The sequence below is a fragment of the Dipodomys ordii genome, unplaced genomic scaffold (genome assembly GCF_000151885.1).
Source record: "Dipodomys ordii isolate 6190 unplaced genomic scaffold, Dord_2.0 Scaffold20, whole genome shotgun sequence".
Taxonomy (NCBI): domain Eukaryota; kingdom Metazoa; phylum Chordata; class Mammalia; order Rodentia; family Heteromyidae; genus Dipodomys; species Dipodomys ordii.
In genome coordinates this window covers 16,055,385-16,082,360 of record NW_012267236.1, presented here as the reverse complement: position 1 = coordinate 16,082,360, position 26,976 = coordinate 16,055,385, and the positions used below count along the sequence as shown (strand labels likewise).

The window sequence follows — 26,976 nt, the reverse complement described above, 5'->3', positions numbered from 1 at the left end:
AGTAGCTAGGATTATAGGTTTGAGCCACCAAAGCCTGACTTAGGCTATGTTATTACAACACATTAGCATGACGTACTGGCCCTACTATATTTTAAGTGGGCCTTAAAGACAAAGTAAGTGTGTTGTAGATAACAATAGTCAAGCACCTGGCCAAATTGCATTTCTCTGGTTTCCATTGATATAATCCATGACATACAGGGCATCCGTTTTCAGCCTGGAGCAAGGCACAAAGGGGAGTCCCAAGGGAACGCCATATAAATACTACCCATGTGGGTAGAAAATCCAAACACTTTCCATCATTCCATAGTCAAGTTCTCATCCCCCTAAATGTGTAATAGCATTGACTCTGTCAGAAATTACCCCTTTTCTCCTAAAACTAAGCCAGTGCTTTAATAAAAAAAATAAACTGTGAAGTCAGGCACTGGTGGTTCACGCCTGTAATCCTAGTTACTCAGGATGCTGAGATCTGAGGATCGCAGTTCAAAGCCAACCCTGGGCAGGAAAGTCCATGAGACTCTTATCTCCAATAAACCACCAGAAAACTGGAAGTGGCACTATGGCCAAAGTGGTAGAGCACTAGCCTTCAGCCCCATGACCAACCAAAAATAAATAAATAAATAAATAAACTATGATCCAGAAGTGCTAGAGTAACTCCAATACTTTCTGAGATAGGTAAATTGAGGCTTAACAATAGATCCAGTAAAGTTATTGGTACTCTTGTTCTTCAGCAAGGTAATCCAGACTGAAAGATTGTTCGTGTGTAGTGTTCACATGCAGTATTAAAGCAAGTATTAGCACAAACTAATTCACCTCCCATCTGTGGTAAGTTTACAATTTCTTAAGGGAAATTGCAAATTAAATAGTAGCAGAAGATGTGACTGTACAGAACATTATGTTCTGTCCAGGTACTAGAAAATGTAATGTTACCAACAGGTTAATGTAATACTATATATGACAAAAAAGCTACTTCTACCTACTCTTCTAAATCCTTTTTCATAACAAATTTGATCATAGATATTGAGGTAATTTCAGTTTTGCCATAATCAGTCCAAATGTCCTAAGAGACCTATTAACTTTGTGATAAATAACATAGAAATCTGGTGAGATTTCAATCGTACTTCTTGTGATGCAAATATTATGGCCCAATGATTATATGCATAAACATACTTAAGTACAGGTGAACTTGAGATAGTTTTACATTTTTGTAGACATTCCAGATGGCAAAACACCTAGAATTCCTTAAATAATCTTTTACCATGGCATAAACAGTTTTTACTGGCATTTCAGAAACCCACACATTTTTATTAGCATATGCCTCCCTTGTCATATTTTAACAGTCCCTAATAATAACTGAAACGCTCAGCGCATAAATAGCATTGATAAACTGAGCCAAAAAATAATATGGACAAAGTTATGGTGCTGTGGCAAGAACATTGTAAACAGGTCAGGTCACATTGTTTCTAGTCTTGCTTTAGCAGTTAATATTACCTCAACCAATTTCCCTCATCTTTCTGGGTCTCTATCCCTAATCTTTCCATTCAGAGGTATCATGTTCAAAGTTTCCAGAGAGCTGAGCTCAGGGGGAGAAAGCCTACACTGCAAGTGTTTTATGTGAGAAATGATCTCAGAAAACAGAATAAGAAGGAATAAACCAGAGAAGGAAGTTAATGGAAGGAAATGTATGCTATCAAGCTGGCCATATTTGGACTGTTGGTACAAATTCTGAACATTCTAAGAAGCCCCATAAAATGTGTCTTGGAGAAATCCACCCAGTGGTAAAGAGTAGGAAGCATCTCATTAGCCTCTCATCAGTCAACAGTGTCAGGATGCTCAGGCCAGCCCTAGTTACATGTGCACTGACAGGAATGCACAGCAAGATCCATGGTGTCCACTTGGTTATCTCAGAGACAGAGGTCAGAAGAGGAGAGCAATGGAGAGAAATGTGAAACCATGTGCTTGCTATCAAGCATGTGCTTGCTGAAGTGAAGCAAGGCAAAGCCTGATCAGTGATACTCACAATAGTGGTATTGTAGAAGGGAAGTCCATGAATGTGAACAACTGGGAAGCTTGTGAATGTGAACAAGTGTCCACAGTGTGCTGGACACTCAAAAACCTTTGAGCTCAGGTGCCAGTGGCTTGCGCCTGTAGTCCTAGCTACTCAGGGGCTGAGATCTGAGGATCATAGTTCAGAATCAGCCCAGGTGGGACAGTCCATGAGACTCTTACCTCCAATAAACTGCCGAAAAAAAGCCAAAAGTGAAGCTGTGGCTCAAGTAGTAGAGCACTAGCCTTGAGCAAAAATTGCTCAGGGACAGGATCCTGACCTTGAGTTCAAGTCCCAGGACCAACATAAACAAAAATGTATTTTTCAGATCTAGTATAATTGTCCCCTATGGCATGGATCATTCTGTGCACTACAATTTATGCCACAGAGGAGCCTCATAAGTAGACCTTGTGATCTCCATTCGAGATGAGGCTAGAGGAGCAGGGTCATGGTTTGCAGGAGTGGGCTTCCTCAGCCTTGCCCTGGTTAATGCTGGGAGTCAGATAATCCTTTGTTGGGCATGTGGGGAGCTGTCCTTTGCACAGTAGGACATTTAACAGCTTCCTTGGCCTCCATCCATGAGAAGCCAGTAACATCCTTCCAGTGATGAGAATCAAAGTCTCCTGCCAAATGTTCTCTAGCAAAGAAAATCACTCTCCAACTGAGAATCACCAAGCAGCTTAACATCACGATTGTAGCAAGTGGCAAAAGCGCAATTTGAATCCAGAAATACGTGACTCTAAAGTTCACTTAAAGCACAGAGGGAAAAGTACCTTCTGACATCTCTGATTAAACTGGCCATCTGTTTTAGGTGAACTGGAGCTGTACAGAAATCGTGATGCTTTTAAAAATAAATTCTTAAGGAGTACATTGGGAACCAATGTTGTAGTCTTAGGACTTCCAAGAAGAGCTGATAAGTGGGAAAGGGTCACTGTCCGGAGGTCAAAAGGAATTGGACGAGGGGGTCATTAACTATTGTAATAAGCCCATTATGTGCCCTAAAACATTCACTGTGGTAACTGAAGAACAAGAAATGCTTGGAACAGAGAAGCTGCCTTAGAAAAATATCACATACCAGGTATATTAACGGCCATCTTAGAGGTCCTGCTCTTACAACTTAGGGATATGACCATTTCCAGTTTATCTTTTTCCTTCCTTCCTTCATTCCTCCCTTTCTACCTTCTTTTTCTCTTTTTTCCTTCTTTCTTTCATTCCTTCTTTTCCTAATTGTTTAGGATCTCCATGCAAGAAATAGATTCATCAGGAAAATAAAGAGCCATACATAATCTCACCAGACTTTATAAGGACTGACTGACTCAACTACCCTCTGTGGGAATCTGAGCTGGGAATCTAGTGGTGTGGTACAGCTGCTTGGTTATAGGAAATACAAAGTACATCCCTGAAGTCACCAAAGAAGGACACTTATGTTATTGGATAGAAAGAGGCAAAGCTCAAACCCATGACCACTAAATCTCCAAGTGTCAGAGATAAGAATGAAAGTTAGCAGCATCATCTCAAGAGATGGCAGCAGATGGAATCAAATAATCTTGAACCACAGCTGGTGTTTGATACTTACTTCTCCATGCAGGCAGATTTTGTTTGTGATACACAGAAAAACCCCACCTGGTACTAACACTATAACTGCATTACAAAATACAGTCATTTTTAAATCTGTATACAACAACGACCTCAATTTTTGCCAAATACTATCTCTCTCTCTTTCTCTCTCATTCTCAAGCAAACACTTGCATAAATTCTAAATGCCATGCCAAAAACCTAATGAATAATCTCTAATTGGGTGCCTGTGACTCCTACTTATAATTTTAGCTACTCAGAGGCTGAGATCTGAGAGATAATGGTTTGAAACCAGCCTAGACAAGAAAGTTTGAGAGATTGCATCTCATCTCCAACTAACTAGCAAAAAAAATAATGGAGGTGTGGCTTGTGCAGTAACGTACCAGCTGAGCAAACAAGCTGAGCAAATGTGATACCTTGAATTCAAACCTGGGTACCAGAGTTCTTAAAAACACTAATCTCTGAAAATAGATTTAAGTTTATACATTTTTCAACAAGCTCAAAATATTCTTAATTGCTCCCAAATTTGAAAATCACTTGTCTGTGCTGACTGCAAAGGGACCTAATACAGACAGAAACTTGGGTCTGCTAGTATCTAGTAGTTAGTAAAGGAATATTAACCCATCCTGCCTTTTCAAAGAAGTTTATTTCAAAAGAAATGTATTCATTAATTTACTTATGTAACACATCTGTACATAACTTTTACAATAAAATGTTAAAAATCATATTTGTTTGCTACTATAATATTCCCTAAAGCTAAACAACAATAACAACAGCAAAAGAAGACCCATTATATTTCCTGTACTCCAATGTTCACCATGATTGAAACCTTTTATACCAATTATTTACTGCTCATCAGTTTTCTTAATGGCTTAGCTAATATTTAAAAGGCAAAAATTATCTTGCTTTTGAGGAGGTTGACACAGAAAAGAATGAATCCATGTGAGTATAAATGGAATAAAATCAAGAAATCACAGAATAAAATAACTGAATAAAAACCAACAAAAGAGGTTTTTTTATTGTACAGTTTGCAGTTATCCCCACCCCGCTTTGGTTTATTCCCTTTTGCTGCTGCTTTTGACTTCTGTACCCTTTGTCTTGTATGTAAGTTCATCTGATTTGGGAAGGGGAAGAGGAAACACAGAACAGTGAGACAAAGGGCAAACCAATTCAGCTGTGATACTCACTAGACACTAGGTTGGAAAATGAACTATACAAGGCAGGGGGAGAGGAGGTCAAATGGGGGAAAACTGAGAGAAAATGAGGGAGGTTGTGACACTGTTAAACAGAAATGGACTCATTATCTAATGTATGTAACTGTGATCCCCCTGTACATTGCCTTTACATAAAATTTAAAAGAAATGAATAAATAAATAAGGAAAAGAACTTTAAAAAACCAACAAATACGTTTTCTTAAAGCAAATGAAATTCATAAACAAAGCATGATTTAAGAATAATAAAATAATTTTCCCATTCTATCCATTAAGATTCAGATACTCAAAAATTGGATTTAATCCTAAAGTCTTAAAATCCAAAATCACAGATGAAAAAATTACAAAGGATTTAGAAAGGTGAACCTAAACATAGTCTTAGAAAAGTCTTTACATTTCCACAGTGAGTAAAAATGAAAATAAAATAAAATAAAAAGAAATCTATTTCGTGAAAAGACAGATAGACATGTTAAAGGAAGAAGAAAAAGATCAATCAGGTACTGTATTGATTTGGTTTGTCTTCCCTAGACATTTATTACTTCTTAACTAAAATTTCAGGAGTGATTTATACAATGTTTCTTTAACTCTATCTTTGCAAAAGCACAAAATTAGTGCTCAGAGGAAGTACACACAATCCAACAAGAATTACATGCAATTTCTTTTTCAGTTAATACAGGAGGAATGTTTATATACATCAAATGATTTAAGATAAAGAATTACAGCAGGACATCAATGGCTCATACCTGTAATATTAGCTACTCAGGAAGCTGAGATCTGTGGATTGAGGTTTGAAGCCAGCCCAAGCTGGAGACTCTTATCTCCTATTAACCAGCACAAAGACAGAAGTGGATCTGTAGCTCAAGTGAAAGAACATCATTCTTGAGTGAAAAATCTAAGAGATTGTGCTCAGATTCAGTTCAAGTCCCATTACACCTGCATGTTGTTTCTCTCTCGCTCTCTCTCTCTCTCTCTCTCTCACACACACACACACACACACACACACACACACCAAAGATATAGAATTAAAATCTGAAATAAATTTCAATATTTGCATCCACAAACACTTGAGCAGTTATGAGTATGAGCCAGGTACTTTTTAGATGTGGAGGCTCACAGGTAAGAAAGACAAAACTGCATGCCCACACAGGAAATCAGACAGCAACCATAGTAAATAAATTAATGAACTATTTTAGATTGCAATGAGCCCTTGTCAAAGAGTAAGATAGAAAATCAGATGAGCAGGTAGAGCAGGGTGACAGTTCTAAATAAAACAAAGAGAATAGAGTAAAAATTGAAGAAGCCTGCAAAAGTGGTAGAAAAGCCATACGGATAGCTAGGGAAACCTCTGTTCCCAGAAGAATAAAAAATAAATGCATGCCAAAGGTAATAAACTATTAGATTGTTTGAAGATAAGGAAGTAAAACAGTGTGGCAGGACCAGAGTGAGCAAAACATTACTCAGAGGTAGACTCTAAGGTCCACAGTCTATCAGTGGCCTTATATCAAGACTTATATCAAGCATGCAGGGAAGATGAAGCCACTGGACGGCTTTGAGCAGAAGAATGGCAAAGTGCTGTCACAGGACCATTCTTGGTCTCTATTGAGAATAGAGTACAAAGACGAGGGCTGTCAAGGGACCATCATGAGGCTACTACGCTAACCCAGGGAGCAAAGCAGTGGTGGTGCAGATACTATAGCTTGGGAAGAATTTTTTTATTGGTCTTTCTTTCTTCCTTCCTTTCTTTCTTTCTTCTTTTCTTCTTTCCTTTCTTTCCTTCCTTCTTTCCTTTCTTTCTTTCTTTCTTTCTTTCTTTCTTTCTTTCTTTCTTTCTTTCTTTCTTTCTTTCTTTCTTTTTTTGATAGTAGAACCAGTGTGACATGCTGAAGGATGTGGAAGTGAGAAATAGAAACACAAGGCCAGACAAGAATGCTTTCAAGATTTGGGGCTAAGCAGCTGAAAACTGGTAGAGAGAAGCTTGAACTTGCTCAGCCAGCTGCTTGAAAAATTGTTCTGGATTTCTCTTCACTGGTGGAAGGCATGGAAGTGTCAAATGACCATCTCCATTAAGTGTCAAAATCAAAACAGTGTAGTAGTCCTTAATTCATCATTAATTTCTTTTTTTTAAATTTAGCTTTCCTATGGGCTAGTTTGTAGGTGGAATTGATTTTTTGATATGCTGTTTTACCATGGTTACCTAGAGAGTACCTAACTTGCTACAATTTCATTAAAAGGCCAAGCTAGGTCAAACCACAGAGGGACAATGTGATTCAAGTAATAAAGAGAATGATAGAATGGAAATTGTTCAAGGCTGCTTTGCCTGTGGCTACATGCCAAACCAGCAAGCAGAAAGGGCAGGGAACCAACAGAAAATAGGCCTCCATGTAAGTAGATACAATTCCCAGGTGCTTCTGAATTTTCACAGACCAAAGTTCAGCAGTTGATGATACCACACAGTCTGTAGTGTGACAGACCAGAGAAGAAATCAGACTCTATTAACTTTTTGCCAGGATGTTGCAGTAGGTGCACCAAGCAGTATTTTAGGGGATTTCTACAGTGTCTAAATTTAATAATTTCATATTATGGTCTCACTGTCATTAGAATTATTTTCTTCTACAAAGTGGTCATTCGAGCGAGTTAAGCCCTTTTACGTGACTAAGTCAGTCAATTAGTATGTGATTAACATTTTAAAAAACTACTATATATCATTAGATATCCAAGGCCTAAATAGTCTCCTGATATTTAGTATCACTAATAAATTTAGGGAGTATAAATATTTCAGAGAAATATCAAGCAAACTCAAATGCAAGATTAAAACAAAGTCGAGTCTTTAAAAGCAAGACTTAATTCTTAAAATCTTATAGATATCTTACCTAACAAATTTCTAGCCACGATAAAATTCTGCAACTATGTGGCTCAAAAATCCAAACATTAGCCAGGAACCAGTGGCTCATGCCTATAATCCAAGCTATTCAGTAGGCTGAGCTCTGAGGATTGCAGTTCAAAGTAAGCCCAGGCATGAAAGTCCTTGAGATTCTTATCTACAATAAAGCACCAGAAAACTGGAAATGGTGTTGTGGCTCAAGTGGTAAAACACTAGCCTTCAGCTGAAGAGCTCAGGGACAGCACCCAATCCCAGAGTTCAAGCCCCACGACTGACAAAAAAAAAAAAAAAAACATAAAAAACAAAATCCAAATATTGCCAGGTACCTGTGACTCATGCCTGTAATCCTCGCTCCTCAGGAGGCTGAGATTTTAGGATCAGTTGAAGCCAGCCCAGGCAGCAAAGTCCATGTGACTTATTTCCAATTAGGCACCAAAAAGCTAGAAGCGGAGCTGTGGCTCAACTGCTAGCCTTAAGCAAGAAAGCTCAAGACCAGTGCCCAGGTCCTCTGTTCAAGCCCCAGGACTGGCACATACATACATACACACATACACACACACACACACACACACACACACACACACACATCCAAAAGTAATGTTTTCACTTAGTTGTGGAATGCAAACCTATACACATATAATTTTCAGACTACTTAGAAGGAGAGGAGGAGATAGGAAAGAAAGGTGAATGGTAAATAATTTGGAATACAGGGCTGAGAAGGTGGCTCCGTGGTAGAGCGCTTGCCTTGCATGCATGAGGCCCTGGGTTTGATTCCTCAGCACCATGCAAGCAAAAAGAAAAAAGCCGGAAGTGGCGCTGTGGCTCAAGTGGTAGAGTGCTAGCCTTGAGCTGAAGAGCTAAGGGACAGCGCCCAGGCCCAGAGTTCAGGCCCCATGATCGGACCTAAAAAAAAATAATAATAAAATAAAATACAAAAGTACAGAGAAATTATTCGTCTTCCTCCCTATTAACAAAATATAGATCCTGAGTTCATTTAATCTTCTAGAGAGCTACACTACAGTTTCTACACTCTCTTTGGAAGCTCCATCATTATCTCCCTCTCAAATACCAATCCTGGCAGAAAACCATCTTCCTTTATTTTGAAAGATTTGAAATAACATAAAGATAGGATTACTGGGGCTAAGAAGTTGGCTCAGTATTTGTGCTTGCTTTGCATGCATGAGGCCCTGGTTTCAATTCCTCAGCACCACATAAGCAGAAAAAGCTGGAAGTGGTGCTTTGGCTCAAATGGTAGGGCGCTAGCCTTAAGCTGAAGAGCTGAGGGACAGCGCCCAGGACCAGAGTTCAGGCCCAATGACCCACAAAAAAAAAAAAAGATAGGATTACCACATCTGTACCCTCCTACCTTCTCTTTCTCTTACCAGTGATAAGAAACCACTAGGCTTCCAGTTAAATCCAGTTCTTCCTTCTTTCAACCTACTAACAATTCTTTCCTTTATCTCTCCTATCAGTTTTCATCCCTATACAAACACTATTTCTTCTCCTGTGTTTGAAAATATATTCTTTTCTCTCTTTTATTAGCTACCATACTCTTTCCTCTACTCCTCTTTACAGCAAACTTCCTTTAGGTGTTGTTGACAGCTCTTGTGTCTTACTTCTCTACCATCAGGCTTTCCAATATCACTACACAGAAACTGTTCTGCTCAAGGTCATCAATAACTCTCATATTGTTCAACTCCATGGTTCATGCATATTATGAAAGGACTGACATCCTCAGCTGGCTTTGGTGATGTCATGTTCCCTTGATTTTTCTACTGTCATGCTTATTTATCTTCACCTTTTTCCACACTGACCATTTCATAGTGGAGTGCTGAATCTTTCATCTTCTGTCAACACACACTCTCTTGAGGTAATTGTGTTCACTCCTGTGATTTTAAATTCCTTCTATAAACCATGACTCCCAGATCTGTGTCTAACAAAGATGTTTCCAAAATTTCTAGATTTTTTTCATGCTGGTATATCTTCAACATCTCTACCTGAAGACTTAAATAACATCTCAGACTCAATATGTCAAAAGCCAAATTGTTGATATGAGCCCTCAGAGCTACTCCACACTCAGTTCCAGCCTGATGTGGTAGCCACAATATCATGTACATTCCTTCAGTCCTTGACCCCGTTTTGCTCACACAGAATTTCTCCAAAGCTTCTACTTTCACAAGACATTCACAATAAAGTGGCTCTTGTCACTTCTACTACCATCTCCCAAGCCTCTCTTCTGTTCATCCCCTAGCAAGTCTTTTTCTTATTCTTTCCTTACCACCAGCTGTTTCTCAACGATTGCAATGATCTATTGAAATAATAAATCAAGACCTTATTCTCTCATCTCTTTCAAATATGTTCTTAAATTTTAATTTGTCAAAGAGTTCTACCCCTATATATTACAGCCTCCTCCTCCTTTATTTCATTCTGTTTCTGCCTACCACCTGCTACATACTGTATGTTTTATTTAACTACTTTATGTTTGCCTTCTCTAACAAGTATACCTACAAGAACAGGAAACTTCACCTGTTTCATTCACCAATGTATCCTAAATGCCTATAACTAATGTCTTATATATTAGGTAGTTACCTAATATATATTCTTGAATGAATAAGTTAATTTTCAAAGTTTTTATATTCAAGAGGAATAATAAAGAGAGCATTTCAGGACAACACTCATATATTATTCACTGCCATTTATTAAATGCCTATCATGTACCAGATAATCTACTGGATGACTTAAAAGTTTATCTACCATGGTCTCAGTATTAATAATTTGCAAGTGGGAAACAGTGAATGTAAGAAATTGATATAGGTTGGAACAGATCTGTCTTCTAAACCTTACTTTTGTGCAACAATGTGCCGCTTCTACTTTCAATGTATTTGTTTAGCACCCTTTTTTGGAAATGCAGAGTATAATGAAACCAAAAGTCACTGCATTTATTTTCATCTCTTGCCTGCCTCCTTTTTTCCACTACAAAGCCACACACAATCTGTTGAGTATACCCCCATATGTCAGAGACAGAGGTACTAGTCTAGAATTTGCCATAGTATTAAAGTCAGAAGGAAGTAAGAGAGCTAAATATTACATCAGAAAGATGAATATCTAACACGGAATCTCATTACCAAAGCTCAAAAAATAGCACATCTTTATCAGGAGAAAGAAATTTATTTCTCCAGATGAGATAGGCATATTTTGTCAAATTTTATCACTTCAAAAAGAAAATTTTTCCTGAGGGCCCAACAATATTACAAAATTTAAAGATTTAAAAAATTGAATCTGTACATCAAATAATCTTTAAAATGTTTAATTATTGGGGAGGAAAGGGATGGTAGGGGAATAATAAAGGAGATGGTAACAATTCTCGATAGTTAATGGACTCATTACCTTGCTCATGTAATTTTTTCCACTTTGTGGAGTATCTTTACAATAAAAAATATATATTAGGGAAAAATGTATAATTACTATCATTAAGTACACTGTCACTCACAGTGGATACTTAGAAATAAGATGTGATTAAAATAGACTAATAATAAATTCATTTTTAGGGATTCATTAATGTTAGATAAAAATCCTTTGTAGTTAAAGTCAGATCTTACATCATTATTCTAATCTTGTGTAGTAACAACTTGGAAAGATTGTCTTTTAGGTTTTTAATATATTCAAAACAATCCATTTAATTTGGGAGGGTCCGGTCATGGGGCCTGAACTCTGGGCCTGGGTGCTGTCCCTCAGCTCTTCAGCTCAAGGCTAGCACTCTACCACTTGAGCCACAGCGCCACTTCTGGCTTTTTTTTCTTTTTGCTTATGTGGTGCTGAGGAATCGAACCCAGGGCCTCATGCATGCAAGGCAAGCGCTCTACCATTGAGCCACCTTCCCAGCCCTCCATTTAAATTTTTTTACTAACTTTTCAAGCTGGAGTTTAACATAAGCAAAACTAGGATGAAAATTGTGTACATATACATACTTAGTCGTAAGAAATGAGGGCATGAGTATAAATTGTTTTCTGAAACATCTTAAATATTTAACTATTTATTTATTAAAATATTTATGAATACTTGACTTTTTATAATATTTTATATATTAAAACATGGCCATGGCAATTTATCAAAAAATAACCAGAAGATAATATAAAGTAATTTTTTACAGTTTTATATCAAGAGCCCACAAATTTAAACATTATTTAGTATCATTCTAGCTTTAATATTTAATATAAAAATTGACATTTTTATTAAATAAGTTAAACTTTGTTATTTTTATTTCAGTCAATACCCTACAATATGTAAATTGAAATTACCTTTCCATGAATGTAATTGTAAAAATGAATATTTTTAATTCATTATAGTCAATGTACATCATGTAAAAATTGGTCTATGTAACTTGAGGGAAGGAAGGGGAAGTAATGTGGGAGAATGATGGAAAAGGTAACACTGATCAAGATGCATTAATGAATTATATTTATAACCTGACTTATGGTATTGTAACCTATTTTACAACTAATAATCAATTTTTAATATGAATATATGTCTCAACTTTATGAATATCCATTATAATACTATGCAATAAAGGTAAATAAGTATTTCTATTTTTTAATTTCATCCTGTGTACTTGTTTACTATCTAAGGAAAAATAATAAATGTCTTCTCTCTATTTTTTTAATGCATTAATGTTGCATAGCTCCAACAAGGTTATCAGACTCATGAGAACTATGACCACATTTTAGGTTCATTGTATATCCAGGAATTAGCTTGAAATATTGCATACCAAAAAAAGTAAAAGGGAAAAGAGGGAAAGAAAAACTATCAATCATGAAGTTAATAAGCAGAATATTGTACCTCATTTTGGTGTAACAAACATTTAGTACATGCCAGATACTGGGTTTGAAGCTAAAGTTTTATACAGTCTGTTTACAGATATGAAAGTCTTTTAACATAAACATTTCTTTCATTATCTGAAAACAGAATGATAGTAAATTGTCAGGATGAATTAAATTAAGCGAAATATAGAAAATACTTAAGTTTTTTTAAAAAACTACACAAAAGTTCCTCAGGATGAGAATGAATTACTAATAGTTTTGCAAACAAACATAATGAGAGTTAATTAGAAGTAGCTTAAGAAGCTCAGCATTGAAGCCACCATTTGAAGTCAGCCTCAGCAGAAAAGGCTGTGTGACTCAAAGAACCCAGTAAAATAAGTAAGTCAACAAACAATTAAACAGAAATGGAGCTGTGGCCAAAGGGGATAAAATGCTAGCCTTGAGCAAAAAAGCTAAGAGATACAACCTAGGCCTTAAGTTCAAGTACAGTATGCACACACACACACACACACACACACACACACACACACATAAAGTAGCTTCAAAAGTAAGGTGAAATTTTCCCGATTCTTAAAACAGTACAACAAACTAGCAAAATAAATCCCAGAGATTACTGAAATATATATTAATCTTGCATTCTTCATAAACCTCATGCTTAAGTAAGGAAAACAGACAGTAAAATGTATACGAAAGTGGAGAGTAATAAAATTTACACTACTATAGGGATACTTGTCACAAAATATTTCAATTGGGAGCATTATAAAGAGTAAATAGGATAACAAATGGAGTATTTTTTAAATACTATTTAGAAAAAGGATAACATGACAGAAAGGCCAAGATAAAACATTTTAAAAAATAGAATCAGCAATAAGGAAAGAAAGGAAGAAAAGAAAGAAAGAAAGAAAGAAAGAAGCGAGGAAGGAAGGAGTCTCATTTACTTTTCAATTATGTCTCAACATGGAGGGTTTAGAGAAAGAACTAAATTTCACCATATGAAGACACAACTGTATTAAACAAATACTATTGAACTTAAAAGCAGATATCAATCCAAAGACACTGGAGACCTCTGGGTGAACTCTGGAGGTGTAATGTATAAATTACCAAAAAAAAAAAAAAAAGAAAAGAATTTGTCCTAATTTCTGGAATTTCAGTAACTGCTTCCTCTCAAAAACCTGACTTACTGAAACAGATCAAATTCTCCAACTCAAAATGATTTTAAATATAGAATAAAACACATTTTTTCACCATAAGAAAATTAACTATATATCTTGAAAATATAACAGAGAGATTCACTATTTTAGTTTAATCTTTAGTAATATCACATCTAAATATTACCTTTTTAAGAAAGAATCATTAAAAAATTAGAGATTATTTAAACATGAAATAGGAAAACTCAATTAAAACAATAAAAATACCAAGAACTTTTGTAGATAGCTATTATGGACTCAAATGGAAGTAGTAATTTTTTTTTTAAAAATCTAAGTTTAGTCTATTGTTTTCTTTAAATGAACTTTAAATGAGATAAAAGATAGAATATTAAATTTTGAAAAGTATACTTATCATTCAAAATCAACTTACATATGTAGTGTATAGTAGCATAGGTAATGCACAGCACCTAGTTCCAAGCTTTGGCTATTTATTTGAACCAAGGAGAAAGTACGGCAACACAGAAAAGAATAGGAAAGAGAATTTTAAATTCCAGAAGGGAGCAGTTAAATAGTTTTGTTATTTGCCACAAGAAAAAACATATATTCATCCTGACATATTTAAGTCATCCCTACTGCTAGTCACATAGCTTTGAACAGTGATCCTCCTATTACTCAGTAGTTGGACTCATAAGCATGCATCACTATACCTTACAAGACTTTATTAAATAAAATGTACCCTAAATTACAAAATTTACCAAATTAAGGGAACATGATTAAAGAGAGCTTTATGCCGCATGTTTTTTCTTGTTTTTTTCTTTTTAATTTTATTTTCTTGTAAAGATGCTGTACAGAGAGGTTACAGTTACATCAGTAAAGTTTTTCTTTTGTCTTAGGATGGGCAGGTATGTGACTGGTTCTCCTGAATGTGCTGTCGTGTCACACTCTTGAGCCTTAAAATGAAATTAAACTGGTTTGTATAGCAAGGATGCTACAAATAGTGGTTTGTTTTCCAATAAATTGGGGAGGAAATAATTTAGTCCCCTTCTGACATCTTTAAATCCTATTCCCTAGTCTAAAAATTATTTCAGTAATTTAAACTGCCACAAACTAGAACAGGACTCTAAAAATGTTTCCATAATTAGAAAATTATCTTAGAATGATGGTTGACTCTATAATGGTTCTCTTATGCAATTTAGATGGAATTAGAGATCTACTTCACAGCATCTTTTACTTTTCATTTTATCTAACTAATTAAGCTAAAATGATTAATATTAACCTGAAGTTCGCATATTTAAGATACTGACTACCAGTCAAACATTTCCAAGTTAATGGAGAAAAGCTCAGTGTTCCACCACCAAGAGTGCTTACTTTAAACCGAGGTCACAGACTTAGTCAAAGGTTAAAGTAAAAAGAAGCCTTTTTTTGAAGGGGCTTTTTATCCTTTGAATATTTCTCTACTGATCTGAAAGCATCCAACTTTTACATTTTAAGAACAAGAGCAAAAAGAACAAGGTAGAATAATTTGATTTAAAATGGCTTCTGGCACAGTTCCCATGCAGTCTCTCCAAACCTGGCCATACAAAGACTTAGAAACCTGAAATGTTGCCTCCCTATTGCCCTCCAGCTTTCTAATCCCCCACAAAGAACCTCACAGAACTATGTAGAGAGAAGAAGGGAGAATTGATCAATGTTATCAATCTTCTGTACAAAAGGATCACATGCATATATATCATAAAAATAATAAGTCCAGCCAGGCACCAGAGACTCACACCTGTAATTCTAGCTATCTTACAGGGCTGAGATCTGAGGACCAAGTTTCAAAGCCTTTCCTGCCCAGGCAGGAAAGTCTGTGAGACCCTTACCTTCAATTAATCCATCACTAAAATAATGGCAATGGAACTTGGGCTTCAGTGAGCAAAATAAGCTCAGGGATCATGCCAAGGCCCTGAGTTCAAGTCCCAGTACTGACACAATAATAACAAGAAGAAAGATGAAGAAGAAAGAAGAAAGAAGAAAGAAGAAGAAGAAGAAGAAGAAGAAGAAGAAGAAGAAGAAGAAGAAGAAGAAGAAGAAGAAGAAGAAGAAGAAGAAGAGGAAGAAGAAGGAGAAGAAGAAGAAGAAAGGAGGAGGAGGAGGAAAAGGAAGGAGGAGGAGGAGGAGGAGGAGAAGAAGAAGAACAACAACAACAATAATAATAATATCAAGATCTAGTTCATAAGATTGTGAAAAGATTTTAATGCATATATTGATCATATGATATAAAAACATCCATGAAACATTTAACTCTAAACTTTTTCCACATACTTCATACTTTATCATAATATATAAAATCTTCAGGCTAAAAGAAAAAATTGATCCAAAGAAAGAAAAAGAATTCTAGATATTGTGAAATATTTTCAAATACAAAAGTCCAAGATCTTCTTTTACACTCTCATAGTTCATTTATTTTAGGTAGGGGTGAAGTTGTGCAAGTCTAGCTTTTCTTGACAAACCGATCCTGATAGGTCGGTTACATGTCTTAAGAGGTTGTACCCGTGCAATGCCTTGTGAAAAATGCCTGCCTAAAAGCAAAAGACAACAAAAATTACATAAAGGAGTAAAAGTTATCAATATGCTTCAAAAATCTTTACTTACCTTTAATCATAAGACTAGCTCAGGATTTTTTAGTGTACTAGCCATTTTAAATACACTTTCACTTAATATTACATGCAAGTTAAAATATGGAAACTTAAGTTCAGAAAAGTTAGATGATTTATCCAAGCTAAAGCAATAACTAAATAAAATCAGCATTACATACAGGCTGTTTATCTTAACAAAAACATGCTTACATATATCAATGCAAATATTTAAACACAGTTTTATAAAGTGAATTTCCCAGTTTTGTTTTCAATAACATTTGATGTTTAACCAATTTGTTACTGCTAGGATATGTATCAGTAAATTATGACTATTTTCTAAAAGTATGAAACAGTATTTATCTTAAACCAACTTACAATATTTTTGTCATGCTAAAAACATAAGAATATTACAATCACCTTAAAAGATAATCTAGAAAAAGAATTAACTAAAGATCTTACCTTCTTTCAATAAGTCATTAATTTTTTCTTCCTTACATTCATCAGGAAGAAAAGCATGTCTATTGGGTAAAGGAGGTTTGCAAGCTGAAAATGAAGATGAATCTGTTATATCAAAATGTAACTTTCCTTTAAAAAATGTTACTGCTATAAGCAAACTATTTTTCCACAAATAACTCTTTCAGTTGGCTGTTAATGTTTAGAGAAATAAAGTAGGAAAGATTCTTCAATTTCAAATGAGACCTTTATGGCAAAATAGTTTTTGCTAATAAATATTCATCTTCTACTTTATATTATTCTTTTCCATTAAAAAACATGCTTGTCTGAAACAGGAAAAAGAGAAAGGAATAACTCTTTATAGTAAAAAAGATTAAAGTGAATTTTAGGGGTTAGATGTGTGTGGTTCAAGCAATGAAATGCTGGTCTAAGGAATTGTAAGCCCTGAGTTCAAACCCTAGTGCAAAAAAAAAAAAAGGAAAAATAGAAAGTGAACTGTATGCATACCTTCTTCAGAAGCAGAATATAGTATTTTTTTCTCTGATCTTCTAGGATAACAATACTCAGAGAGAACTTCCCGTTCTCTGACTCCAGGTGCCGTTTTCCATTTAAATAAACTTTGGTATCTTTTAAGCATAGTAGGACTGGCTATCTTATCACAAGGCAAAGAAACTGTACATGTTTTGTTTGCAGCAAAAATGTTCAAATCCTTTCTTCTCTCCACTTTTGCCTCCTCCACATCATTACTTGCTCCAATGTAATTTCCTTGGCTCTTGTGTTTTTCCACAGTGCTTAGAACTTCATTTTCGTTACTAATTTCATGAAACCGACAAAGTTCTTCAAGAACTAAATCAAATTTACTCTTCATCTCAAAATCTTTTGCTATTGTTAGAGCTTCTGTTGACAAACATTTAACCACTGAGGCTTGAAAACATTCATTGTTCTCTTCACTTGAATCAGTTTCAAATTGATGATTAACACACAATATAGAGTCAGTCTTTAGATGAAAAGGCTTTGAATTTGCCGGCTTACTTTCTCGAAAAATACTCTTGTATTCATTTTTGTCAGCTCTGTGATTTTGACTAACAAATTTGGTTTCTTCCACATTTACTTTCTCACTCATTAATGAAACAGCCTGCACAGAACATATGCGCCCCATTGGAAAAAATCTATCTTTCTCTTCTTTTTCTAAATGAATACCTTTATAAACCCGTAAAGTTTTTGTTAAATTTGATGCTGTGACTTTTACCTCTTTTGGGAAAGTAAAGTTATATTTTTTCCCTTCTATTTCACTCGGCAAGTTCTCAAAATTTAACATGTGAGCTATGGTTTTGTTCTGTTCACTATGTAGTGTGTTTTGGCTTATGGGTATGGCCTGTTGCTTGATATTAAAGAAATTTTCAAATATATACTTAAAATTGAAATGACTGACTGTGTCATGATCCTGTTTTCTTTCAGTGTAACTATGGCAAGCCCAGCTTTCCACATTAGTATGTTGTTCAGGACAACTTGTAATCTTAAAATTAAATACATTTGTCAAACTGTTTTCTCCTGCATAATCAAAATATATTGGAAGAGGAAATTTTTTGTATGCTTCAAAAATCAGAAGACATTTATCTTTAGTGGTCATGCTAATGGAATCAATGTTTTGTTTCTTAGGCCCCTCAAGAACTTGTTTAGTTTCAGATAGCTTTCTTTTCTTTAAGAGAGGTTTCAAGCTATTTTGTAATGGTCTCGAAAAAGTTAGAATCCTTACTGTGTGATTCCCTACTATACTATTTTTTGGATAATTTAAATGCACTATCAATTGTAATTCAGAATCATTTTCAATTCTTGATAAAAAATCAAATGTATTTAGAAAAAAAATTATGTTGGCTTTTAAAATGTCAATTAAATCATCTGAAACTCCAGCTTGTAAATATTTGTGTAAAATGGCATTCCTTATATCCATAAACATATTTCTGGCTATCACTAATTTGTCTTTCACATTAATTTGTCTTTCATACCTCAAAATTCCATACCAGTTTATCATACTATCATCTATAATACTGTGTAAAGTGTTGCCTAAAAGGAAGTCATTTTTCATAGTATATCTTAACTGTAACATAGTATCTTTTTGTCCTTCACCACTTAACAGAACAATTTTGATCAATGTTTTCTGGTTGCCCACATTTCCTATCATCAGAGGCTTTGATTGTTGTGTTTGAATATTTGTGAGTTTTGTACAAGGATAATCATTGTGTAAAAAGTCTAATTCTAGTAGTTGAGGCAAATTCAAAATTTCTCCAGTGTTTTTCATATTTTCACGGTTGCTCTTGTAACTCTCTATAATCCAACAATTTTGCCTGTTTCTTTTCAAAATATGTCTCACGCTGCTATCCCAGCCTTGAGATTTTTCCAACCTGACAGGTATGAAACTGTCCCAGCTTCTTTTTGCTCCCTTCCAGTGTGCATTTGCCAGTATTACAGTGGAATTCTTTTTAGAGTCTCTTACACACTTGATACTACTATAGTGATAGATTGTACTGAGCAAACCTTTTTTCTTCTCAAGAGCGTTTTGGTTGCTATTTGACTGCGGGATACCTTCAAAATAGTCAGGGAAATTATATTCTGCATCTACAATTTTTTTATCATCCTGTACTTCTTGCTTCTCAACATCAGGTCTATTTTGGCACCAGTAAATGTTTGTGAAATCCCAAACATATGCTTCCAATTTGTCATTCTTTTTCTTTGCTATTTCCTTTAAATAGACAAAGGACATGTTGCTATTTAAATCCTTTGGAAACTCAAGGATACTTGTTGTGATGCTACCTCGAAAATAGCTGAGTTTGGCAATTTCCAAGCTGGGCAGGTTTTGAGACTTTGATATTTTTAGTACCGATGAGGAGATGCTATTTTCTTTCCACTCTGATGGCATGACACCGTCAACTCTGCATCTGTTCTCCTCCTCTTCCTCGTTAGAGGTAACATCTAAAAACGGGCTTTCGGGCGGTCTTACGGAACTAGGGAACTTTAGAACACCGTCTCTCTCTTTGGGAGTCTGGTGTGCGACTCCGTGAATAAGGCCTGCGGGGGTGCTGGGCGACCTGGCTTCAGCCTGGGAGCTGTCTCCGCGGACCACACGGAAAACCTCTCCTTCCCGCCGCCCAGGTTCCCCAGGTCTTCCTGAGGCCCTCCATCCGGAACCCCAACTTCGTGAGGAGAAAGGGAACTCGTTCTTCTGCCAGGCCACGTTCCATATCTTCACCCCCCGGGCCGGGCCCCCCACACCCGGGCCCCAGCCGCCCTCCACGCCCGCCACGCCCGCGGTCTGCCTCGCGAGGAGCCTCGGGAAGCTGCTAGGCCGCCAGCGCCACACCGGTTCTACCCCAGGCCCCCGGGGCGGCTGCCACCCCGCCCGGGAGACTCCGCTTGCCTCCTCCTGACGAGGACGTTTGCTAGGGGGTGGTGGGGAGTCAGGGTCTTCGGACCCTTCCCGCTCGGCCGGCGGAGGCGAGGGGTGAGGGAGAGACATGGAGGGGGCCGAGTTGCCTTCCTCCGGGATCTGTCCAAGGTCCCCGCCGCGCGCCAGCCTTTTAAAGAGGAGCAGAGTGGCTTCGCCCCGCCCCCTGGACCCTCCTTTTCCCCGCCCCCGACACGCCCCCTAGCTGTAATCTAGGCACTCTTACTATGGATTTCCACGCCCATGACCCGCCCCCAGCACGCCCCTCCTAAGCCCCGCCCAGTCCTCCCGCCCACCCCTGCGCGTGAGCGGCTCTTCGCCTCAGCCCAGCCCCGCGGCACGCACTTACTTTGTCGGTGTTTGCCGCCTTTTCGTGAAAGCCCCACCGAAGCGAGTCAGAAAGTTTCAAGTCTTCCCTCTGACGGAACGGGAAAAACAAATTCGAATCTCGGCTCTCATAGTTGTGAGTGGAAAAACCTTTTATTATTGAAAATGCTGAAAGTCAGTGTTTCCCCCAGAAGCGACCGTTGCCGGGTTGGGTTCCTCTGGGGACGCGTCTGGTAAAACCAAGGAAACCCCACTCCGAGCTCTGCGGCTGGGGAAAGGGGTTGTGTTGTTCTCCTTTGCTTAATTTAGTTTTTAAACATCCCAGAGACACTTCAAATCTACTTCCACTTCCCTGTGTATACTTAGGGAAAGAGCTAGTCTACCTCCATCTAAGGGGGGGAGGGGATGTGGGTGGGGAACTAAATATCCTAATAATGACTATTGTCCAATTATAATTGTGACAATGATTCGTTTTCACATAGGCAGTCGAAGCTTTTCTCCCTATTATGGATAATATTACTAAGATATAAAAGTTATGTTTGGAACTTTTAGATATAGTGTCAGCCTAAGTCATAACCAGTACTGACTCATACGTAACAATGAATTTTTATAATGCCTTTTGTTTTGAAAATCGGTGTTTTTGTGATTAGTAGTCAATACATCTTTTTACTTTTTTATTGTTATTGTAATGATGAAGTACAGAGGGGCTACAATTACATTAAGTCAGGTAAACAGTACATTTCTGTTTGGAAAATATCATCCCTTCCCTTGCTCTCTACCAGTTTTTCCTTCCCATCGCTACATACAAGTTGTATAGTTCATTTTCAACATAATGTCTACTGGATGCCAGTGCTGCATTTGTTAAGTCCAATGCATATTCTTTGTAAAACAAAGCAGAAAACAGCTGTCTTTTTTTCTTACATATTTCTTAATAAATATGTAATTAGCTCAGTAATCAAAAACCTCTATTTTGCTTAATTTAATAAATCATGCAAGTGGTTAATAAATACTCTAAGCCTAAAACTTCTTTACAGACAAAAATTAAAATATATTTAAAATAATAAAAACCATTAATAAAAGTATTCATATTGAATGCAGGGGGTCAGGAAATATCAGTAAAATTATTCTAAATAAGTATGGCTCTAAACATCATATATAGCATTTTTATCCAGTCAATGAAAAGCACTAGATAGGAAAATATTTCAGAATACCTTGAAGGGCTAAAAGAGTGCCTAATTTATTAGAGTGCCTGCCTAGTAAGCTTTAGACCCTGAAGTCTATGAGACACATCTCCAATTAACCATCAAAAAGTGGAGTGGCTCAAATGGTAGAAAGCTAACCTTGAGCAACAATGCTCAGGACAGTGCCCAGGCCTGGTCCTATGTTTAAACTGCAGTACCAGCACACACACACACACACACACACACACACACACACACACACACACACTATAGGAAAAAGAGGAAGGAAGGAACGAAGAAAGGAAGGAACAAAGGAAGGAACGAAGGAAGGAATGAAGGAAGATGAAAAAAGAAAGAAAAAAGAAAGGATAGAAAGAACTTGATACATGTAAATCTTTACATACAATTAACCTTTCATTAGAGCAATGATAGTAACTTATAACACAAATATTATCTGTGGAGCCTGAACTCTAGGCCTGGGAGCTGTCCCTCAGCTCTTCAGCTCAAGGCTAGCACTAGCCACAGTGCCACTTGTGGCTTTTCTGCTTATGTGGTGCTGAGGAATTGAACCCAGGGCTTCATGCATGCAAGGCAAGCACTCTACCATTGAGCCACCTTCCCAGCCCCAAGCTTACTTTTATGAGATACTCATCACCATATTCCTGATAGAGATAGCCAATGTGTGGTTTGTAAACCAGATTATTTGATTGAAAAATCAGAATTTAAATGACCTACAAGTTTGTTCAGGTTTTCCACAGCCCCCACTATTCCTTACTGTTACTTCAAGCTCAAATCTGGCATATATCGGGACTGGTTTTCCTCCTTGTCTACCTCCATAACATGACTAACCTTTCTTTTTTTAAATTTTTATTTATTTTTTATTGTGAAAATACTCAACAGAGGGGTTACAATTACATGGGCAAGATAATGAGTACATTTCTTATCGCATTGTAGCCTCCTCCTTTGTTTCCCCTTCCCATCCCTTCCCAGCGTCCCCCCATGACTTACTTTTCTAGGCTACTGTACTTCCTCTCAGTCATTTTCCCGTGGTTTGTCGTGGGCATATTTGCCTAATGTATGGTGGCAGGCTTTACTTCATGTTCTGTGGTGATTCCTAATCTTTACATGTCTGAATTGTACGTCAGGAGTGCATTAATGTATTTTCTGCATGTTTAGCAAGTCAGAGATAACCTTTTCCCAGAACCCAAAGTACTGAAAACGCAGGTAGAGCATTCAACTATTTACTACATCTATCTGAAGTTCCAGCAATGTCTACCTTTTAACCATACAAAGTTATACTTACTTAGATTGCTTTTTCACAGTTTTGTTTGACTGAGATTCATCATTTTGCTGTGATTGACTGCTCAATACATATTTTGTTAGGCATTGCAAGTTGATACATCTTACTTATTTACTCTAGCTTTTTTAAGGGATTATATATGTTCATATTAAATAAAAACCATGCTGAATATATTTCTTAAATTCTGAAAGCAAAATATATTAGTAGTGAGGTGAGTAGGCTCTGGAATCAATATAACTTTAAATTCTGTAGTCCACTTTTTCCTAGATATATAATATCCAAAAATTATATAGCTTTTAGGCCCACAACTCACAGCTATAATCTTACCTATTCAGAAAGTTGATATCTGAGAATCTTGGCTAGAAGCTAGTCTTGGCAGGAAAGCCTATGAGATTCTTATCTCCAATTAAGCAGCAAAAAGCTGGAAATGGAGGTGTGGTAGAATATCAGCTTTGATTTAAAAAAAATCAGCCTTGATTCAAAAAAATCCAAGAGCAAGCAAAATTCCTTGTTGATCAAGCCCTGGCACACACACACACACACATTTACCATTTTAGTAGCACAGATCCTGTAAGTGGGAGTTGTGGTGTAGAACCAGACTCATAGGTGATAGTGTGAATTAAATGTAAAGCTTTAAGTGAAGTTCTGGGCACCTAAGTCAGTGCCCACTGTGATCATTATTATGAAGTTCTCAGCACGTTGAGCTAACTCCTACAGATTCAGATGAGCTGATTGTCAGCCTTTATTCCCAACCCCTGATTTGACTGATTTCCCGTGGGTAGTTTAGAGTGGGTCCTGATGGAAGTATTTACACCACTGACATTAGCAAATGCTACAGATCACAGCTTTCCTTCTAGAAAGCCAGTTGTAAAACTGTTTCCAGAATAGCACTGTATGAAATTCTATCTTATGCTATTTCAGCTACAGTTCCATGTAAGTTAATTCGTACTACCTAGCTGTAGCTGTTGTATGCCAAGCAGTTCATAAGAGTCGTCTGGTACACCTTCATACTAAGTAATTGTTCAGCCAGATTTACATAGCATTTCAGATATAGATTGTATTGTTTATAAGATTATATAATGGTTAGCTGTATCTATGCCATCTTGCTCAATAAACCATTATGACATTGATTAAAAACAAGTTAATTCATAGACACTTGTATTTTCAGAGTTTACCATGACACCAGCTATACAACAGACAAGATCCTCAATTACTCATATAAACACATACCAAATGGGTGATATACAAAATAACTACTACTAAAAATAAATATTGCAAGACAGATATGGGGGAGAATGAGAGAGGGTGTAATACTGATCAAGATGCATTGTACTTTTAAAGGAACATGTTGAATTGAAATCCCTTTGTATACTTAAAGATAATAGATAGATAGATAGATAGATAGATAGATAGATAGATAGATAGACTGACAGACAGACAGACAGACAGACAGACAGATAGATAGATAGATAGATAGATAGATAGATAGATAGATAGATAGATAGATAGATAGATAGATAGATACTGTGGGCTTTTAACTTTCTCTTCAAGTATGGAAATGGGTGAGGGGCAAAAAATTGCTCAATAAACATGTATATTTCACAGTAACCTGAGTATAGACAATCACTTTTAAAAAACTGGGATTAGAACTCAGAGTCTCAAACTTGTTCAGCTTGCTTGTTTGGCTTGTTTGGACACCTGGCATTCTATTACTTGAGTCACATTCCCAGCCTGGCTTTTTGAGTTATTTTGGAGTGAGAGTCTCAAAGAACTTTTCTGTCCAGGCTGGACTTGAACTGTTACCTTTCTGATCTTAGCCTTCTGAGTATCTAGGCTATACATGTGAGTCTCCAGCACCCAGTTGATAATCACTTTAAAAAATATAAAGTATATGACATTTTTTTGGAGAGAATTAAAGAGAAAACTCTTCAAACTTTTTCAAAGGCCTTAGAAAGAAGTAATCAATTCTAGGGAAGCCAACAAACAAACAGCAAGGGGAACAATAATATAGTCTAGAAAAATAAAAGAGAGAGAAATATATAAAAAGGATAAATATATCTCTAGGCTTTCAAATGTTTACACTGGTTGCCAAAAGATGGTTCCAGTGTCTGTTGCCAATTGTAAAAACTGTTGCCCAGTCAAATAAGACTAGAAATTCCCTCTGTCAAATCCAGTTTCCCTTATTCTCTTAGTCTGATTGCATAGAAATTAACTCAAACACTAAGTTGTTTTCAGTTTAAATGTTTTTATAATACCCAGCATATCTACTACAAACTTATATTACATAAAACATAGAATCACTTGTTGATTGATGTGAAATTTTTCTAATATCCATATAGCATAACATCCCATTGTGCTAAGTATATAAATTATATATTTTCTATACAAATATGCACAAGTTAAATATTTCAACAGTAAAAGTAATTAACTTATTAGCAGTAATAAATGATTTATTATTCATTTATTATATTTTTATTATTGTTGTTAAGCGATGTTATTCTTTAAAAATTACTTTAAATTTTTATCTCTTAAAAATCAATGCAGGGCTGGGAATGTGGCTTAGTGGTAGAGTGCTCAACTAGTATGCATGAAGCCCTCTGAGTTCAATTCCTCAGTACCACAGAAAAGGCCAGAAGTTGTGCTGTGGCTCAAGTGGTAGAGTGCTAGCCTTGAGCAAAAGAAGCTCAGGGACAGTGCCCTGGCTCTGAGCTCAAACCCCAGGACTGGCAAAAAAAAAAAAAAAAAATCGATGTAGCATGTGATGGTGGCTCATGCCTGTAATCCTAGTTTCTCAGAGGCTGAGATCTGAGGAATGTGGTTCAAAGCCAGCCTGGGCAGGAAAGTCCCCACATGACTCTTATCTTCAATTAACCACTCAAAAACCAGCTGTGTAGAGTGCTAGCCTTCAGCTGAAGAGCTGAGGGACAGCATCTAGGCCCAGAGTTCAATCCCACAGCTGACCAAAACAAAACAAAACAAAAAATCAATGTAACAGTCAGATGTGTGGCTCACTTGTAATCCTGGCTCAGAAGAATGCGATCTGAGGATAGTAGTTCAAAACCAGACCAGTCAGAAGACTCTTATCTCCAATTAAAAACACCAAAAAGCTGGGTGCCAGTGGCTCATGCCTGTAATCCTAGCTACTCAAGAGGCTGAGATCTGAAGATCTTGGTTCAAAGCCAGCCGGGGCAGGAAAGTTTGTGAAACTCTTATCTCCAATAAACCATCAGAAAACCAGAAATGGCGCTATGGCTCAAGTGGTAGAATGCTTGCCTTGAGATGAAGAGCTCAGGGACAGTGCCCTTGCCTAGAGTTCAAGCCTCACGACCGACAAAAAACAAAACAAAAAACACCAAAAAGCAGGAAGCAGAGCTGTGCATCAAATGGTAGAGCAACAAAAGCTTAAGGATAGTGCCCAGGCCCTGAGTTCAAGCCTCAAAATTGGCTTATTTTTCAGCCAATCCACAATCAACATATTAGTGTATTGCTGCAGCATTCACTCAGAAATTAGTAAGGTCTAGAGACAATGACTGTTTCTGAGAATACACATGTGCTAGAAAGCTAAAAGTACAGAAGTGACGCTGTGGCTCAAGTGATAGAGTGCTTGCCTTGAGCTGAGGGACAGCACCCAGGCCCAGAGTTCAAGCCCCACAACTGGAAGAAAAAAAAAAGCTAAAAGTACACTAAAAAATAGAGCCTATTAGTTGGACCTTGGTGGCTCACACCTGTAATCCTAGCTACGCAGGAGGCTGAGATCTGAGGAAAGTGATTTGAAACCAGCCAGGGCATAAAAGTCCATGAGACTCTTATCTCCAAATTACTAAGAAAAAGCTGGAATTGGCACTGTGTCTCAAGTGGTAGAGTGCTAGTCTTGAAAACAAAGAGGCTCAGAGACAGTGCCCAGGCCCTGAGTTCAAACCCTACAACTGGCAACATAAATAAATAAATAAAGCCTGATCTGTAACTGAGAATGTATTAT

The 26,976-nt window shown here is 36.9% G+C and overlaps 1 protein-coding gene across 1 annotated transcript; it reads right to left on the bottom strand.

Moving 5' to 3' along the window:
- Window positions 1–16,118: 16,118 nt before the first annotated feature.
- Window positions 16,119–20,261, bottom strand: Rad51ap2 (RAD51 associated protein 2). Its single transcript, XM_013013551.1, has 3 exons — window positions 17,255–20,261; window positions 16,754–16,837; window positions 16,119–16,237 (listed from the first exon to the last, which is right to left on the bottom strand). Exons 1-3 carry the CDS (start codon window positions 20,259–20,261, stop codon window positions 16,119–16,121), a joined length of 3,210 nt encoding a protein of 1,069 aa, XP_012869005.1.
- Between the last annotated feature and the right edge of the window lie 6,715 nt (window positions 20,262–26,976).

Bases quoted from the DNA above. Each gene is read 5' to 3' on its own strand.
- Rad51ap2 (XM_013013551.1), bottom strand. From the start codon at position 20,261: ATGTCTCTCCCTCACCCCTCGCCTCCGCCGGCCGAGCGGGAAGGGTCC. The intron at 16,838-17,254 runs GTATGCATACAG...CTTCATTTTCAG, and splicing joins ATATTCTGCTTCTGAAGAAG to CTTGCAAACCTCCTTTACCC. The intron at 16,238-16,753 runs GTAAGATCTTTA...TTTTGCTTTTAG, and splicing joins TAATGACTTATTGAAAGAAG to GCAGGCATTTTTCACAAGGC.